The sequence below is a fragment of the Artemia sp. Qi Xiang Cuo genome, chromosome 6 (genome assembly GCF_049724085.1).
Source record: "Artemia sp. Qi Xiang Cuo chromosome 6, ASM4972408v1, whole genome shotgun sequence".
NCBI classification, from domain to species: domain Eukaryota; kingdom Metazoa; phylum Arthropoda; class Branchiopoda; order Anostraca; family Artemiidae; genus Artemia; species Artemia sp. Qi Xiang Cuo.
Genome location: NC_142799.1, coordinates 43,259,032 through 43,278,608, shown reverse-complemented (window position 1 = coordinate 43,278,608; position 19,577 = coordinate 43,259,032). Strand labels below are relative to the sequence as shown.

At 37.0% G+C, this 19,577-nt stretch overlaps 1 protein-coding gene across 1 annotated transcript in view; it reads left to right on the top strand.

Annotated features, from left to right (window-relative positions):
* Window positions 1-19,577, top strand: part of LOC148951257 (PDF receptor-like) — a 175,228-nt gene that overhangs the window by 94,784 nt on the left and 60,867 nt on the right. The window contains exon 7 of the mRNA XM_089091041.1: window positions 6,027-6,213. Coding sequence (XP_088947167.1) covers window positions 6,027-6,213 — 187 coding nt within the window. The remainder of the gene's footprint in view (window positions 1-6,026; window positions 6,214-19,577) is intronic.

Sequence of the window (19,577 nt, the reverse complement as noted above, 5' to 3'; positions counted from 1 at the left end):
TGATGATAATTTTGCCACGTATTAATATATTTGATTTTATTTAATTCTAAATGAGTTTACAAAACAAGAAAGCAGTGAAAGCAAGTTCCTTGTCCTAAATTTGATATTCTTATTAGTAGTATGATTAGATTCGAACATTTACTCTAATAGTTCGAATGTAGACTATTTCTTACAACTTCTCAAAATAGTATGAAATTATGCAGCAAAAACATTGCTACTTGTAGCTTAGGAAAAATAATATTAGATATCGTGTCAGTTGATCACTCTATATACTATTAATTGACTTCTCTCATATAGGCTAAGGCCAGAATAAGGACTCACCAGGTACAAATCCCTATATTGTCTTTAAAAGTAGAGTAGTAGACAGTCTCATAATATCACCAAAACATAGAAGAGAGGGGGGGGGGGAGGAGAAACCTTTCTTTTCTAACCGTTATTTCACGAAGATCTTTCAGCAGAGGTGAGAATTCCAGCCATGTTCTTGTTTAATCACAGTATCAAATGAAGTTCAGCTTCTCATTTGCTATCTTGAATCCTTATTGCTAAACGCAAGTAAATAAATTCCTACCCAACAGCATTTACTGTCTAAGCCTTTTGAGGGAAAAGGTTCACAGGTATAACTATAAAAAAAAAAAAATCATATTTTACTAATCGACACTAAGGATATGGTTTCCACCAATAAATAAATAGGATTATACTAAAATCTTTTAGAAAAAAAAATCACTAAATGAGTAAAAATATTACTAAATTTGTAAGTTGACTGACTTCGTCTTGAAGGTAGTAAAAGGGTACATATTTTAATTATCTTTAGAAAAAGCTAAGGCGGCTTTCTAAGGGAGGTAAGAGGCATTCTAATCCCAAGAAGAGTTGGCTATTAGATACTGGAGAGCTTAGAATTTAGCAATATAGAATAGTGATGTAGTAATTGTTGGGAAATAGTTTGTGAAGTGGGAGATGAAGTCTTAGGAAAGACAGTTAGAAGATAAAAAGGGTTTGCATAAGAAGTTTCTAAGTGATGGATCATACGAGAATCAAAGAAATACACGGAAAATAGAGAAGGCATTAAGATATGAATTAAGCAGATACAAAATGGATCCCATGAATAAATTGCTAGAAATTTGAAAGATGCAGCCAGACGACAAAATAGCAAGATATTGTATTGAGGTGCTACGAAATTAGAAGAAAGTAGTCAGTTTTAACTTTTTTCAGTTAGAAACTGAAATGGAGCCTAAATTAGAAATTAGGGAAGATGTAAAGTAAGATATCAGGAAAAATTTGAGAATCAGAAACCGTTGTTAATGCTATAGGAAATGATATAGAGAAGAAAGAAAAAGTTTTCAACAATTTTGAAATGAGGAGAGAATTAATTTGCGTGGAAGAGTTGGACACAGCAATAAAAAGATTGAATTAAAATGGCCTCAAATGCTAATAGTGTGGTAAATGAATTTTGAAATATAGAGATTACAGAATAAAAGATAAATTACTGATGATTACGAGTGTGATCCTTGAAAAAAGGAAAGCACTTAGTTGTTTTAAGAAATCTTTAGTTGAATCCCTGTATAAAAAAGGTGATAAAAGTAAGGGTTCGGTCTTTACCGAGGTATCAGCTTAATTCCTGTTATAGGCAAATTACGTAGCATGATAATACTTATCAGAATAAAAGACGCTGTAAATAATAGGAACCTAAACTTAGAACTCCTAGGCTTAAATTATGCAGTCGATTTTTAGTGGACTCTATAAGAAAAAACGTTAATAAACTGACTGATCTTTTGGAGGTTTTGAAAGGGGTTGTAATAATGGGTACGAAAATTAGTATTAAAAAGACAAGGTTGCTTAGCCTAGAAATATATCAGGCTGAAATGGTGATGTTTGGCAAAAGAAAAATCTATCAAGGGGATTCTCTTTGTCTACTTTTATAATATTATTAGTATGGTCGGTGAATACAGTGAAGGTGTAAAAAGTAGAATAGTAGAGATGCAGGGTGTTTTCTCACAGGTGAAATGACTCAGATAGAATTGAAAGTTGAGTCTATGGACTAAGATTAGAATATATGAAGCCAAAATGATGACAGTGGGTATACAGGATTTTAAGACACGGTTGCATCAAACGGATTGGGAAAATTTGTTATTAAATTCTTCCAAAGAAATTGTCAAAGAATAATTTTAGGTACTTATTTGAATAACCGTAGAATATATTGAACAAATAAGCTGTACAAAAAATGTAGTTAGATCCCCTCCCCCCGTTTAGGATTATAATGAAAGAAACTTTATTATGGCTGGGCCATGGTTCACGGATAAAGGATGAGAGATTGCCAAAGAGTATATTTTTGGGTATCCCTTTGGGGCCAAACGAAAAGAGCATGTTGTCTATAAATAGACTTAGAAGAGATCATAAGGAAGGATGTAAAGAAAATTCGAAATTTGTGAAATGGGAAAAATCTCGAGGCTTCAAATAGATTGTGGTGGAGGTTGGAGTATGCGCAGCTGTGTTTATATATATATATATATATATATATATATATATATATATATATATATATATATATATATATATATATATATATATATATATATATATATATATATATATATATATATATATATATATATATATATATATATATATATATATATATATAGTACCGGGAGCCTGGCGGCTTCGCAGCCGGGCCTGGCACTCAGCACACAGCAGGCTTCTATATATAGATTCTCGCTGTCGCTTGTCTTCTATACGCAGACAATTTGAGCCTTTTCTTGATGTCATGACGTCCAAATGACCTTAAATTAGAAGTGCTGCCTTTGTAAAATTAATTTTTTTTATTGGACCTTTAACTTTTGCCTCGGCTTGTCTTTTGTCATTATGAAAGGCGTATTGACAAGAACTTATTTTTCTTCCAATGATTCATCTAGTCTAGGTTTTTGATTTTCAAAGGTAAGGAAGGCGTTGACGACCACTTTTGTTTTTTAATTGTTCAGGTCGTGGGACAAAAATTTTTTCTTTTTCCTTAGCTTGTCTTTTGTCATTATAAGATAGACGTATCACCGAAACTTTTGTGTCTTCTAATTGTTCAGGCTGCGGGACAAAAAATTATTTTTCTTCCAACGATTTATCCAGTCCAAATTTTTGATTTTCAAAATTATGGTAGGTATTGATGACCTTATCCATGGCAAAATCCAAATCCCAATCATCATTGCTATCATTTTCAATTTGATTGGTTCGTCGCAACTCGGCTTATCTTTTCTTATTATGAAATATGTATCAACAAACCTTTGTTTTTTTAACAAGGGTATGGGGCATGCGGCAGGCTTCTATAAATAGATTCTTACTGTCGCTTGTCTTTTAAACGCAGATAATTTGAGCCTTTTCTTGATGTCATGACGTCCAAATGGACCTTAAATTAGAAGTGGTGCCTTTGTAATATTAAGTTTTTTTTATTGGACCTTTAACTTTTGCCTCGAGTTGTCTTTCTTCCTTATGAAAGACATATCGCCGAACCTTTGTTTCTTTTAATTATTCAGGCGGTGGGACTAACACTTCTTTTTCTTCCAACGATTATCCATTCCAGGTTTTTGATTTTACAAGGTATGGAGGGCATTGACGACCACCTTTGCTTCTTTTAATTGTTCAGGTGGCGCGACAAAAATTTCTTCTTTTGCCTTGGCTTGTCTTTCGTCATTATGAAAGACGTATCGCCGAAACTTTGTTTCTTTTAATTGTTCAAGTGCTGGGACGAAAACTTTCTTTTCTTTCAAGGATTTATCAAGTCCATATTTTTGATTTTCAAAGGTATGACAGGTATTGATGACCTTATTCGTATCGAAATCCAAACCCCAATCATCATCGCTATCATTTTGAACTTGTTTGCTGCGTTACACCTTGGTCTATCTTTCGTCATTATGAAATATACACCACCGAACCTTTGTACATGCCAAAAGCCCAAACCCAATCATCATCGCTATCATTTTCAATTTTGACATGTTTTGATTCTCACTGTCCAGGTTGATTTTCATTGACTCGCTGCTCTTCATTTTCATTTTTGACTCCCTGACTTGTTCGGTGTCGTATGTCTTATAACCGCATTTGTCTTTGTCCTTGATTTTCATTTTTAATACGCTCTAATTGTCATTTTCGCATATATTCTAAACGCCCGTGTCTTTGTTCTTAGTGCTCTGTATTTGTGTTGTCACAATTGATGGTCCAGGCTGTCGAATTTAAACATGTTTCACGTTTGATTGTTCAGGCGTTGTTTCCAAAGTATCCTCATTCACACTATCTGCAACCGCAAATTTTCGTTTTTTGGGCCTTCGAGCAGACATTATATTATATAAATATCTGTTTCGTTGGAAACTCAACAATCTTATCTATGCTACGCATGACATCATATAAGAAAATACCTATATGATGCCATATATGATTTCATCAGAAATGGTTATATGATGTAATAACATAGTACATAATGCCATTTGCAAAACCAAAATTAAGACTGTTAACAATTTTTCTCAGATTTCTGACCTTTCTAGTTTTTTTCTATGCGAAAATATCCCAAGATACCAGTTTTTCCGAAAAAATTCGGAGCCGTTTTCGAAAACATACATACATAAATACATACACAGTTATTGGTATTCTCGCAATTACAAACAATCACTAATATAAGATAAAAGTCAAAGATAAAGATAATAAAAGCAAACAATTACTACATTTTTCAATCAATCACTAGCCTACATTCGTTAGGCAAAAAAAAAAACGACAAGGCAACACAAAAAACACGAAAAATAGTGATATGCAACCCTGACTAAGGATTCACTGAATCAAAACGTCGCAAAAACAATGTACCATAATTGTACTGTTCTGACAGTAGGGGTTGGAACGTCAAGCTTAATTTACATTTGGTCAAGCTTAATTCAAATAGTTGAATTCCCAATAGTTAATACAGACCGATCGACTAATGGCACAGGCATCCTTTTGAAGGCTGAGTTTTGAATCAGCTAATAAAGCCTCTGAGAAATGGCAGCTTTCCAATCTATTGCAAGAGGGGCCACCCAGGGACAAAAATAAGCTCACAAGGAATAAATCACCCTTTGACCAGTTGTGATACTTAAAAGTAGCCATAGAACTTCCAATTTAGACCCAAAATTTCCCCCTTGCTTGTTACTGTGACCATGCATTTTGTGCAAAGTGCTAAAATAAAAACAAATAAAAGACAATTCATGGAAGACGTTTCCTTTTTAATAATTCTACGCAATTGTGGTGACTTTATAATGCACAAAAGAAGCCTTTCTTTCCATGGGTAACGTATGTTTTTCTTTTTACAATTGAGCTTCACATATCACGTCGCCCTGGAGGCAAACTTACTTATTCTTTTGGCACTTTTGATATAAGTATTTTTCAGATCTGCTCTAATGCCATAGAGGGGCTTTGGGAGCACACTTAGCATTGTAGGGGTTTGTGGAAGCTCATTGATCAGCCCTTCAAATATGGTTTAAAACCAAGACTGTGTCATCTGAGAAGTCCTGCTCATACTCCCTACAACCGTTTGTGCTATATGATGTTTCACAGGGAAAAAGAGAATGAAGACACACTACTCTACTCTTGTTCACCGCAACTGTGCTGAATATATGTTGTTATATAGTTTCTATATTAGATAGGTTATTTTCGAAAACTGAGGCTCTTGCTCCTGGGGCTGCACAAATCACCTCGCGCATTCCACATTCTTTCTCTGCGTTCCAATCAATCCCATAAAAAGGATTATTAAGGAATTATTCGATAAACTTTTTAATAGAAGTAAATTTAGCAAATAAATATAAGTAATTTCTAATTACAAATTTACGGACACGGTAGCAAATGTCTATATGAGAATTCTAATGTGGGGGCTTCCAAGCGTAATAAATCAAGCACAAAAAAAAGTGGATACAAATGGAAATCATATTGAAATACGTATGACTTCAATTTCTAAACTAGTTTTTTTTACCTTTTGAAATATAATTTCTTACTTTTTCTATAATTTCTTTACTTTTTTGAACTTTCAGAAAGGCGACGAAAGCAGCTTTTATATTACTCCCACTGCTTGGAATTCCGTATATAGTCATTATGATTGGGCCTCCTTCATTGAACAGAAGCTGGGTTGAGTTTGCGCTGTGGGCACTCATTTCACACCTATTTGTGTCTTTTCAAGGATTTATCATCGCCCTTCTTTTTTGCCTGACCAACAAAGAAGTAAGTCTCACTCTAACTTTGATGGTATGTGCACATGAAAACTTTTCTTCTGGACACAAAAGAGGTTCTGTTTACAGGAGCAGGCGTTATTTATCATAAACAAGATTCAAATAAATTAAAGTAAATCTGCCTTTGAAGCGAATTCTTTTTTAAAGTTTGTTTTCTAAGCTGATTCGGAACCTTATGATAATCGAAGCTATTTCAATCTTTATGTTTTGCCAGACAATTATGCTGAAATAAGCTCAATCGGATCATGCTAAAAGGTGCTCAGTCTAATGTGGCGTTCTTAGACGCTGCAGAAGTACTTTCTTCTCTAGTAATTTAGACTTCGAAAAATATCAAAGAAAAAGGGAAAAATAAAAACGGAATAAACTGCAAGATTTAAAAATTGGAAATGATAAACTGTAGAGGAAAGAACACAAAGAAAATATTAAATAAAAACTGTTATGAATAAAATGAAATCAATAAAAGAAATTAAAAAGCCTAAGTTTGGAATCAGAAAAAGCAAAATTAACAGCGAAAATGTAAAAGTACCATGATGTCTAATGAAAAAGCAAAAAATAAAAACAAAGGAGAATGCAATCAAGCAACGTTTAAACATTCAATTTTTAATGAGCTTAGGCGTAACGCAATTAATATCCTATTTGGTGTCAGTTTAATTGACCTTCTGCAACATATTATTTGTTTTACTTTTTTATGTTAAAGTATGCCTTTACTTCGATGAGGTTGTCTTAAATAAAGTAATAAGGATAATTCAATTACAAGTATATTTTTCATTGCATTTATGCTGGTTTTAAAATCGAGCCATGATTAAGAGGGCAATTATTCTGGTCTTTGTTTATTACATTCTCTTAGTTTCTATTTTGGCCTCACTAATTCTGGTTTATTTCTTTCTTTTACCTACGACTGGCTTGATTCTTGTTTTGTAAGGTTAATTTTTATTCATCTTTGCTTGGTCTTCTCTTGTCCATTTTTTTCTTCTCAATTGGGATAAAATATCTACACATAAGTTTATTTTAGGGAAAGGAGTACACTCTATAGAACCAAAAATAAGATTAAAGTTTAAAAAAACAAACAAATTCCGCAAAGACGTTATAAATTAAAGTATCATTTTATATTTTTGGATATTTTAAGGGCAGAGATCAAACGCCCCTCCCATTCGTAAAGCCTTATGAGTGATAAAGTAAACGTTGCAGACTGTTCCTTTTCTGGTGAAATAAAATATGAAATTGTGGGAAACCTCAGCTGGTGACTTGAAATATTTACTTAATATATTGAGTATTATTTCCTGATGACATGAGGAGCAGTGGACACTTTCTGGATTAGTGGACGCGCTCTGGTTTTTATCATCAATTAACAGCAAGAACCATGCATTTGCATTAAAAAAAAATATAGATCTGTTAATTAGGATCAATATATTATCTATGGGTATATACTATACATAAATATCTTCAGGATGTGTATTTTGGTAAAAAAAAGGCTTTATTACTGGCATTATAGCTATGGTTCCACAAAAGCTTCTGGTTTGTTATTTCAAATTTTGTATTTCTTATTTATTTTCGATCAACTGGAAAGGAGTAGGGTAATTTATCTACCCCTCTCCCTCTTAGCTCCAGTCTTTTTGCTTAACCATATCTATTCGGCTTTTGGCAAATCTAAGGTGCATTTTTTTGGTAGTTTTGTTTTTCCAGCTCTATCTGAGGCATTATTACTCTATGTTTTTTTGGGTTTTTGTTTTTTGGCTCCGATTGACTTGATTCTTGTTTTGTAAGGTTAATTTTCTAAATAACTCAAATCTGAATTGCAAACAAATACAATCTAACTTGTCACTATATTGCGTATTCTTGCTATTTGCACTATCCGTCAATTTGAAGTGATATTTTGGAATTTCATTTTGGAGTGACGTTCGGTGATTTTGGAAGATATTAAAATATGATTGTTATTAATTTATTTCATTTTATTTATATGTTATGTTCAGTTTAGCTTAATTCGTTTTTTATTCGTTGATAAAGACTCCCGGGTGTGTAGTCGGAATATTAAGATTTTTATTATTTAAAGTAATGTAATTTTTTTCCCACTGCTTTGTTTAAATATTACACCCGTTTTTTCTCTCTATACTTTAAATTTTTTGAATTTTGTGAATGTTAATTTTCATTTTTATATTTGCTTTATTTTCTCTTTTACAAGTTTTTTTTTCTTAATTGAAGATAAAACAACTATACACAAATATATTTTTGGGGGAGGGTTACATTCTAAGGAAGCAAAAGGAAAATCAAAGAATAAAAAACAGGAAAATCAAAGAATAAAAAACAGGCATGAGCAGCAGTGAACACAATCTGGAATAGTGGAGGCGCTCTAATTTGATAATCATTTACAGCAAAAACCATGCATTTACATTTTTTAAAGCTAAAAATCTGTTTATAAAGAGCCAGATATTATCTATAGACCTGAACTATACATAAAAATTTTCAAGATGCGTTTTATGGTTAAAAATATTTTATTACGGTTATCATAGTTATGGTTCCTCAAAAAATTGTATATCTTAGCTTTCTTGAGCCTCGAGAAAAATTTTAAGGTCAATCCGTCTTGCTTTGATTGGACATTAAATATTGTTAATATTATCCCTTTAGAACTGGTGTCCAAATTATTTTGTTTAATCTGTATATTAATCTTAGCAGTGTATAGAATTTTCAACTGTTCTCCGGTTGTTGCTACGAGTTTTTTTCTGCTTTTTTTTTCAATGCCATCTATCATATTAATTCAGCCAGCTATATTTTTCTGTCCCAACTGTTTCACGAGCACTGGTCGGTTTTGTTTAGGCCTGTACTTACTAATAATCACATCTTTAACCACACCACAGCTTTAGCTACGACGTTTTTTCACCTTCTGCTTGCAAAATATTCCGCAGATATTTCTGAAGACCCATCTACTTCATGCAGTATGCTTTTTTCCTGCCATTATACCAAATGATTTTCATTAGCGTGAAAATTTGAAAGGCTAGTCAGTTTTTTCATTACTTTATAACCATTATCCTTGGCCTGGGGATGCAGGAAATTTTCTGAGAAATAAAGCCCCTAGAAGTGCTAAGATTATTTTTCTTGCTTGCAAGTACTTCATATAGGTGAGAAATCTAGTTTTCGTTAATCCCAGTTGTGAATATTTCCCTTAAAATAGACATGGGTTAACACCATAAGGGGATACAAAACTACTTTAGATCTGGCTTTCAGTACTGTTTTCATGCGTGATTTGCCACTATTGGAAGTTCTGTTTATTTGTCTCCGTCTTTACCTTGTGCTAAAAAAAAACTACTAACGCTTATATTCTTAGTAGATTAGCTAGCAAAAGAAAACATATGCTGAAAATATTCCGATGATCACGTTGAATCAAATGATAGGAAAATAGAGAATAGTCTGAATCTTTCCAGTTCTTTACTGGCCACATCTCTTGACCCATGAAAATAATGGCAAACGCATCACTAGGTAGCAAACACGTCAAAAAGAAGAAACCCAACTTGCTACTGGATTCATCTCAGGAGCCAGGTATTCATAAGACCGAGCTACAATCATCGAATGTTCAGGCCATGCGGTACCCAAATGTCATTCATCAGAGCCCTTTCCTCTCAAGTATTATAGCAAATCTCTATCTTCATCTAGAAATTAAACGAGGAATTGAAGGAGCCCTAATAAGGAGCCTAATACTTTTGTTTCTCATGAAATTTCACCAGTGGATCCTGTAATCAACAGTTCATTTCCAGCTGAAAGACGAATACTGAAATTATAGCTAAAACCAAAGCTCCACTGGGCTCCCTGAACTCTAAGACTGCCAAAGTGGAATCTTACATTAGGTGAGAAAAAAAAACAATAATCATTTAGGAGAGTAGATTCCTCCGTTCACTAATAATAGTCGAGTCTTTCATAACCTTAGTAGTAAGTTGAAGCCTGTCGACTTCTTTGACAGTAATCACAGGCAGCGCAACAGCACTGCCTAAGTAAAGAACGATGATGGCACAATGAATTATTTATTTTTTTATACCCGGGCACTTCGTATCAAAGGAGGGGTCGTAGAAACTTCGAAAAAGGGCTCATTCAATTGTAAATAGGAGTGGCTAGTGCCCTTTTTAGTATTCGAAAGTGCTTGGAGGGCAAATAGCCCCCCCCCCACACCCATCATTCCCCCAAACACAACCAATCAAAATTTTGAGATAGCCATTTTTTTCAGCGTAGTTGATTTTCAGTAAGAAAATATGCTTTTGAGGAGGACACTCCCCCACAACCCTCGGGGCAAGAGTTTTAAGCTATGCCCTGAGGGCATAGAAGAGCGATGTTGGCACAATTTATGATTTATTATTTTCTTCCTTTAGAGCAGGACACTTCGTATCGAAGAAGTTGTCGTGGAAACTTCGAAAAGGGCTCATTCAATTAGAAAATGGAGTGGCTTGTGCCCTTTTTAATAGTCGAAAGTGATTGGAAGGCAACTAACACCCCTTCCACGCCCACCATTCCCCGAGACACATCCAATCAAAATTTTGAGATAGCCATTTTGTTCAGCGTAGTTGATTTCCAGATAGAAAGTATGTTTTTGAGGGGGACACTTTCCCACAGCCTTCAGGGCAGGGGCTGTAAGTTATGCTCTTGGGGCATATAAGGTTTTTATAGAAGGCTCGTAAAAACTTCAAAAAAGCCTCATTCGATTGTAAATTCAAAAAGCTAGTGCCCTTTTTAATTGTCTAAAGTTTTTGGAGTCCAACTAGCCCCCCCCCCCACGCCCATCAGTTCGCCAAACACATCCAATCAAAATTTTGCGATAACCATTTTGTTCAGCGTAGTTGATTTCCATATAGAAAATATGTTTTTGAGGAGGACAATCCCCCACAACCCTCGGGGCAAGGGTTTTAAGTTATGCCCTGAGGGCATATAAGAATGATGTTGGCACAATGTGTTATTTATTATTTTTTTTTCCTTTAGAGCAGGCACTTCGTATCGAAGAAGTTGTTGTAGAAACTTCGAAAAGGGCTCATTCAAGTGGAAATTGGAGTGGCTTGTGCTCTTTTTCATAGTTGAAAGTGATTGGAAGGCAACTAACACCCCTCTCACGCCCACCATTTCCCGAAACACATCAAAACAAAATTTTGAGATAGTCATTTTGCTCAGCATAGTTGATTTTCAGATAGAAATTATGTTTTTGAGGAGTACACTCCCCCACAGCCTAAAGAACGATGTTGGCACAATGTATTATTTTTTTTCCATTCCCGGTCCTTCGTATCAAGGGAGTTGTCGTAGAAACTTCGAAAGGGGCTCATTCGATTGGAAATTGGAGTGGTTAGTGCTCTTTCTAATAGTCAAAAGTGATTGGAGGGCAACTAGCTCCCCCCCCCCCCACGCCCTTCATTCTACCAAACACATCCAATCAAAATTTTGGAGATAGCCATTTTGTTCAGCGTAATTGATTTCCAGATAGAAAATATGTTTCTGAGGACACTCCCCAACAACCCTAAGGGCAAGGGTTTTAAGCTATGCCCTGGGGGCATATAAGAACAATGTTGGCACAATGTGTTATTTATTATTTTTTTCCTTTAGAGCAGGCACTTCGTATCGCAGAAGTTGTTGTAGAAACTTAGATAAAGGCTCATTCAATTGGAAATTGGAGTGGCTTGTGCTCTTTTTCATAGTCGAAAGTGATTGGAAGGCAACTAACACCCCTCTCACGCCCATCATTTCACGAAGCACATCCAAACAAAATTTTGAGATAGCCATTTGGCTCAGCATAGTTGATTTCCAGATAAAAATTATGTTTTTGAGGAGTAAACTCCCCCACAGCCTAAAGAACGATGTTGGCACAATGTATTATTTTTTTCCATACCCGGTCACTTCGTATCAAAGGAGTTGTCGTAGAAACTTCTAAAGGGGCTCATTCGCTGGGAAATTGGAGTGGTTAGTGCCCTTTCTAAGCGTCAAAAGGGATTGGAGGGCAACTACCCCCCCCCCCCCCCACGCCCATCATTCTCCCAAACACATCCAATCAAAATTTTGAGATAGCCATTTTGTTCAGCGTAGTTGATTTCCAGATAGAAAATATGTTTTTGAGGAGGATACTCCCTAACAACTCTCAGGGCAAGGGTTTTAAGTTATGCCCTGGAGGCATATAAGAACAATAATGGCACAATGTATTATTAATTTTTTTTTCCTTTAGAGCAGGGCACTTCGTATCGAAGAAGTTGTCGTAAAAACTTCGAAAAGAGCTCATTCAATTGGAAATAGTAGTGGATTGTGCCCTTTTTAACAGTCGAAAGTGTTTGGAAGGCAACTAACACTCCTTCCGCGCCCACAATTTCCCGAAATACATCCAATCAAAATTTTGAGATAGCCATTTTGTTCAGCATAGTTGATTTCCAGATAGTAACTAAGTTTTTGAGGAGGACACTCTCCCATAGCGTTCAGGGCAAGGGTTTTAAGTTATGCCCTGGGGGCAAATGAGGTTTTTATAGAAGGTGTTGTCATAGAAACTACAAAAAAGGCTCATTCGATTGGAAATTCAAAGGGCTAGTGTCCTTTTTAATAGTCGAAAGTGATTGGAGGGCAACTAACCCCCCTCTCACGCCCACCTTTTCCCCAAGCATATCCAATCAAAATTTTGAGATAACCATTTTATTCAACGTAGTTTTAAGTTCTGGAAATTAGGTCTTTGAGGATGACAAACCCCCAACAGCCCTCAGGGCAAGAGTTGTAAGTTATTCCCTGGGGGCATATAAGGTTTTTTTAGAACGCGTTGTCGTAGAAACTACAAAAGGGGATCATTCGATTGGAAATGGAAATGACCAGTGCCCTTTTTCATAGTCGAAAGTAATTCGAAGGCAACTAACACCCCTTCCACGCCCACCATTCCCCGAGACACATCCAATAAAAATTTTGGGATAGCCATTTTGTTCAGCGTAGTTGATTTCCAGATAGAAATTACGTTTTTGAGGAGGACACTCTCCCACAGCCTTCAGGGCAAGGGCTGTAAGTTATACCCTTGGGGCTTATAAGGTTTTTATAGAAGGTGGTGTCATAGAAACTTCAAAAAAGGCTCATTCGATTGGAAATTCAAAAACCTAGTGCCCTTTTTAATAGTCAAAAGTTATCGGAGGGCAACTAGCCCCCCCCCCCCCACGCCCATCATTCCGCCAAACACATCCAATCAAAATTTTTAGATAGCTATTTTGTTCAGCGTAGTTGATTTCCATATAGAAAATATGTTTTTGAAGAGGACAATCCCCCAAAACCCTCGGGGCAAGGGATTTAAGTTATTCCCTGAGGGCATATAAGAACGATGTTGGCACAATGTGTTATTTATTATTTTTTTTTCCTTTAGAGCAGGCACTTCGTATCGAAGAAGTTGTTGTAGAAACTTCGAAAAGGGCTCATTCAAGTGGAAATTGGAGTGGCTTGTGCTCTTTTTTTCATAGTCGAAAGTGATTGGAAGGCCACTAACACCCCTCTCGCGCCCACCATTTACCGAAAAACATCCAAACAAAATTTTGAGATAGCTATTTTGCTCAGCATAGTTGATTTTCAGATAGAAATTATGTTTTTGAGGAGTACACTCCCCCACAGCCTAAAGAACGATGTTGGCACAGTGTATTATTTTTTTTCCATACCCGGTCACTTTGTATCAAGGGAGTTGTCGTAGAAACTTCGAAAGGGGCTCATTCGATTGGAAATTGAAGTGGCTAGTGCCCTTTCTAATATTCAAATATAAAAAGGGGGCAACTAGCCCCCCCACGCCCATTATTCCCCAAAAAAAATCCGATCGAAATGATTAGATAGCCGATGCGTTCAGATTAGTTGATTTTCATATGGCAAATGTGTTTTTGAGGAGGAAGCTCCCTAACAATGTCAAAGGCAAGGGTTTTAAGTTACCCCCTGGGGGCATATAAGAACAATGTTGGCACAATGCGTTATTTATTATTTTTTTTCCTTTAGAGCAGGCACTTTGTATCGAAGAAGTTGTTGTAGAAACTTCGAAAAGGGCTCATTCAATTGGAAATTGGAGTGGCTTGTGCTCTTTTTCATAGTTGAAAGTGATTGGAAGGCAACTAACACCCCTCTCACCCCCACCAGTTCCCGAAACACATCAAAACAAAATTTTGAGATAGCCATTTGGCTCAGCATATTTGATTTCCAGATAGAAATTATGTTTTTGAGGAGTACACTCCCCCGCAGCCTAAAGAACTATGTTGGCACAATGTATTATTTTTTTTCCATACCCGGTCACTTCGTATCAAAGGAGTTCTCGTAGAAATTTCGAAAGGGGCTCATTCGATGTGAAATTGGAGTGGTTAGTGCCCTTTTTAATCGTCAAAAGTGATTGTAGGGCCACTAGCCCCCCCCCACGCCCATTATTTCCCCCCCTACCGGTATTAAACATTTTGAGAAAGCCTTGTTGGTCAGCGCAGTGGATTTATGGCAAAACATTACATTTTTGGGGATCATACTTTACAACATCCCTCAGGGCAAAAGTTGTAATCTACGGACGGAGGGCATATAGGAACGATATTGGCACTATGAATTATGTATTATTCTTTTCCTTAGAGGAGGACACTTCGTATCGAAGAAGTTGTCGTAGAAACTTCAAAAAGGGCTGATTCAATTGGAAATAGTAGTGGATTGTGCCCTTTTTAACAGTCGAAAGTGTTTGGAAGGCAACTAACACCCCTTCCAAGCCCATCATTTCCCGAAATACATCCAATCAAAATTTTGAGATAGCCATTTTGTTCAGCATAGTTGATTTCCCGATAGAAATTACGTTTTTAAGGAGAACACTCCCCACAGCCTTCAGGGCAAGGGTTGTAAGTTATGCCCTGGGGGCATATGAGGGTTTTATAGAAGGCGTTGTCGTAGAAACTACAAAAAAGGCTCATCCGATTGGAAATTCAAAGGGCTAGTGTCCTTTTTAATAGTCAAAAGTGATTGGAAGGCAACTAACCCCGCTCTCACGTCCACCTTTTCCCCAAACACATCCAATGAAAATTTTGAGATAACCATTTTACTCAACGTAGTTTTAAGTTCTGGAAATTAGGTCTTTGAGTATGACAACCCCCCAACAGCCCTCAAGGCAAGAGTTGTAAGTTATGCCCTGGGGGCATATAAGGTTTTTATACAACGCGTTGTCGTAGAAACTACAAATGGGGATCATTCGATTGGAAATGCAAATGACCAGTGCCCTTTTTAATAGTCGAAAGTAATTCAAAGGCAACTAACACCCCTTCCACGCCCACCATTCCCCGAGACACATCCAATCAAAATTTTGGGATAGCCATTTTGTTCAGCGTAGTTGATTTCCAGATCGAAATTACGTTTTTGAGGAGGACACTCTCCCACAGCCTTCAGGGCAAGGGCTGTAAGTTATGCCCTTGGGGCTTATAAGGCTTTTATAGAAGGTTTTGTCATAGAAACTTCAAAAAAGGCTCATTCGATTGGGAATTCAAAAACCTAGTGCTCTTTTTAATAGTCAAAAGTGATCGGAGGGCAAATAGCCCCCCCCCCCCCACGCCCATCATTTCCCCAAACACATCCAATCAAAATTTTTAGATAGCTATTTTGTTCAGCGTAGTTGATTTCCATATAGAAAATATGTTTTTGAGGAGGACAATCCCCCAAAACCCTCGGGGCAAGGGTTTTAAGTTATGCCCTGAGGGCATATAAGAATGTTGTTGGCACAATGTGTTATTTATTTTTTTTTTCCTTTAGAGCAGCCACTTCGTATCGAAGAAGTTGTTGTAGAAACTTCGAAAAGGGCTCATTCAAGTGGAAATTGGAGTGGCTTGTGCTCTTTTTTTCATAGTAGAAAGTGATTTGAAGGCCACTAACACCCCTCTCATGCCCACCATTTCCCGAAAAACATCCAAACAAAATTTTGAGATAGTCATTTTGCTCAGCATAGTTGATTTTCAGATAGAAATTATGTTTTTGAGGACTATACTCCCCCACAGCCTAAAGAACGATGTTGGCACAATGTATTATTTTTTTCCATACCCGGTCACTTCGTATCAAAGGAGTTGTCGTAGAAATTTCTAAAGGGGCTCATTCGATGGGAAATTGGAGTGGTTAGTGCTCTTTCTTATAGTAGACAGTGACTGGAGGGCAACTAGCCCCCCCACGCCCATCTATCCCCCAAACACACCCAATAAAAATTTTGAGATAGCACTTTTGTTCAGCATAGTTGATTTCCATATAGAAAATATGTTTTTGAGGAGGATACTCCCCAACAACCCTCAGGGCAAGGGTTTTTAGCTATGCCCTGAGGGCATATAAGAACAATGTTGGCACAATGTATTATTTATTATTCTTTTCCTTTAGAGCAGGGCACTTCGTATCGAAGAAGTTGTCGTAGAAACTTCGAAAAGAGCTCATTCAATTGGAAATAGTAGTGGATTGTGCCCTTTTTAACAGTCGAAAGTGTTTGGAAGGCAACTAACACTCCTTCCACGCCCACCATTTCCTGAAATACATCCAATCAAAATTTTGAGATAGCCATTTTGTTCGGCATAGTTGAATTCCAGATAGTAATTAAGTTTTTAAGGAGGACACTCCCCCACAGCCTTCAGGGCAAGGGTTGTAAGTTATGTCCTGGGGGCATATGAGGTTTTTATACAAGGCGTTGTCGTAGAAACTACAAAAAAGGCTCATCCGATTGGAAATTCAAAGGGCTAGTGTCCTTTTTAATAGTCGAAAGTGAGTGGAGGGCAACTAATCCCCCTCTCACGTCCACCTTTTCCCCAAACACATCCAATCAAAATTTTGAGATAACCATTTTATTCAACGTAGTTTTAAGTTCTGGAAAATAGGTCTTTGAGGATAACAACCCCCCAACAGCCCTCAAGGCAAGAGTTGTAAGTTATGCCCTGGGGGCATATAAGGTTTTTATAGAACGCGTTGTCGTAGAAACTACAAAAGGGGATCATTCGATTGGAAATGGAAATGACCAGTGCCTTTTTTAAGAGTCGAAAGTAATTCGAAGGCAACTAACACCCCTTCCACGCCCACCATTCCCCGAGACACATCCAATCAAAATTTTGAGAGAGCCATTTTGTTCAGCGTAGTTGATTTCCAGATAGAAAGTATGTTTTTGAGGAGGACACTTTCCCACAGCCTTCAGGGCAAGGGCTGTAAGTTATACTCTTGGGGCTTATAAGGTTTTTATAGAAGGTGGTGTCATAGAAACTTCAAAAAAGGCTCATAAAATTGGAAATTCAAAAACCTAGTGCCCTTTTTAATAGTCAAAAGTGATCGGAGGGCAACTCGCCCCCCCCCCCGCCCCGCATTCCCCCAAACACATCCAAACAAAATTTTTAGATAGCTATTTTGTTCAGCGTAGTTGATTTCCATATAGAAAATATGTTTTTGAGGAGGACAATCCCCCAAAACCCTCGGGGCAAGGGTTTTAAGTTATGCCCTGAGGGCATATAAGAATGATGTTGGCACAATGTGTTATTTATTATTTTTTTTTCCTTTAGAGCAGGCACTTCGTATCGAAGAAGTTGTTGTAGAAACTTCGAAAAGGGCTCATTCAAGTGGAAATTGGAGTTACTTGTGCTCTTTTTTTCATAGTCGAAAGTGATTGGAAGGCCACTAACACCCCTCTCGCGCCCACCATTTCCCGAAAAACATCCAAACAAAATTTTGAGATAGTTATTTTGCTCAGCATAGTTGATTTTCAGATAGAAATTATGTTTTTGAGGAGTATACTCCCCCACAGCCTAAAGAACAATGTTGGCACAATGTATTATTTTTTTCCATACCCGGTCACTTCGTATCAAGGGAGTTGTCGTAGAAACTTCGAAAGGGGCTCATTCGATTGGAAATTGGAGTGGTTAGTGCCCTTTTTAATAGTCAAAAGTGATTGGAGGGCAACTAGCCCCCCCACGCCCATCATTCTCCCAAACACATCCAATCAAAATTTGGAGATAGCCATTTTGTTCAGCGTAGTTGATTTCCAGATAGAAAATATGTGTTTGAGTAGGACACTCCCCCACAACCCTCAGGGCAAGGGTTTTAAGCTATGCCCTGGGGGCACATAAGAACAATGTTGGCACAATGCGTTATTTTTTATTTTTTTTCCTTTAGAGCAGGCACTTTGTATCGAAGTAGTTGTTGTAGAAACTTCGAAAAGGGCTCATTCTATTGGAAATTGGAGTGGCTTGTGCTCTTTTTCATAGTTGAAAGTGATTGGAAGGCAACAAACACCCCTCTCACGCCCATCATTTCACGAAGCACATCCAAACAAAATTTTGAGATATCCATTTGGCTCAGCATATTTGATTTCCAGATAGAAATTATGTTTTTGAGGAGTACACTCCCCCGTAGCCTAAAGAACTATGTTGGCACAATGTATTATTTTTTTTCCATACCCGGTCACTTCGTATCAAAGGAGTTGTCGTAGAAACTTCTAAAGGGGCTCATTCGATTTGAAATTGGAGTGGTTAGTGCCCTTTCTAATATTCGAAAGTGATTTGTGGGCCAATAGCCCCCACCCCCCACGCCCAACCTTCCCCCCAACACATCCCATCAAAATTTTGTTATAGCCATTTTGTTCAGCATAGTTGATTTCCAGATAGAAAATATGTTTTTGAGGAGGACACTCCCCAATAACCCTCAGGGCAAGGGTTTTAAGCTATGCCCTGAGGGCATATAAGAACAATTTGGGCACAATGTATTATTTATTATTCTTTTCCTTTAGAGCAGGGCACTTCGTATCGAAGAAGTTGTCGTGGAAACTTCGAAAAGAGCTCATTCAATTGGAAATAGTAGTGGCTTGTGCCCTTTTTAACAGTCGAAAGTGTTTGGAAGGCAACTAACAGTCCTTCCACGCCCACCATTTCCCGAAATACAATCCAATCAAAATTTTGAGATAGCCATTTTGTTCAGCATAGTTGATTTCCAGATAGTAATTAAGTTTTTAAGGAGGACACTCCCCCACAGCCTTCAGGGCAAGGGTTGTAAGTTATGCCCTGGGGGCATATGAGGTTTTTTATAGAAGGCGTTGTCGTAGAAACTACAAAAAAGGCTCATCCGATTGGAAATTCAAAGGGCTAGTGTCCTTTTTAATAGTCGAAAGTGATTGGAAGGCAACTAACCCCCCTCTCACGCCCATCTTTTCTCCAAACAAACCCAATCAAAATTTTGAGATAGCCATTTTATTCAACGTGGTTTTAAGTTCCGGAAATTGGGTATTTGAGGATGACAACCCCCCCACAGACCTCAAGACAAAGGTTGTAAGTTAAGCCCTTGGGTCATATAAGTTTTTTATAGAAAGCGTTGTCTTGAAAACTACAAATAGGGCTCATTAGATTGAAAATTGAAATGGCCAGTGCCATTTTTAATAGT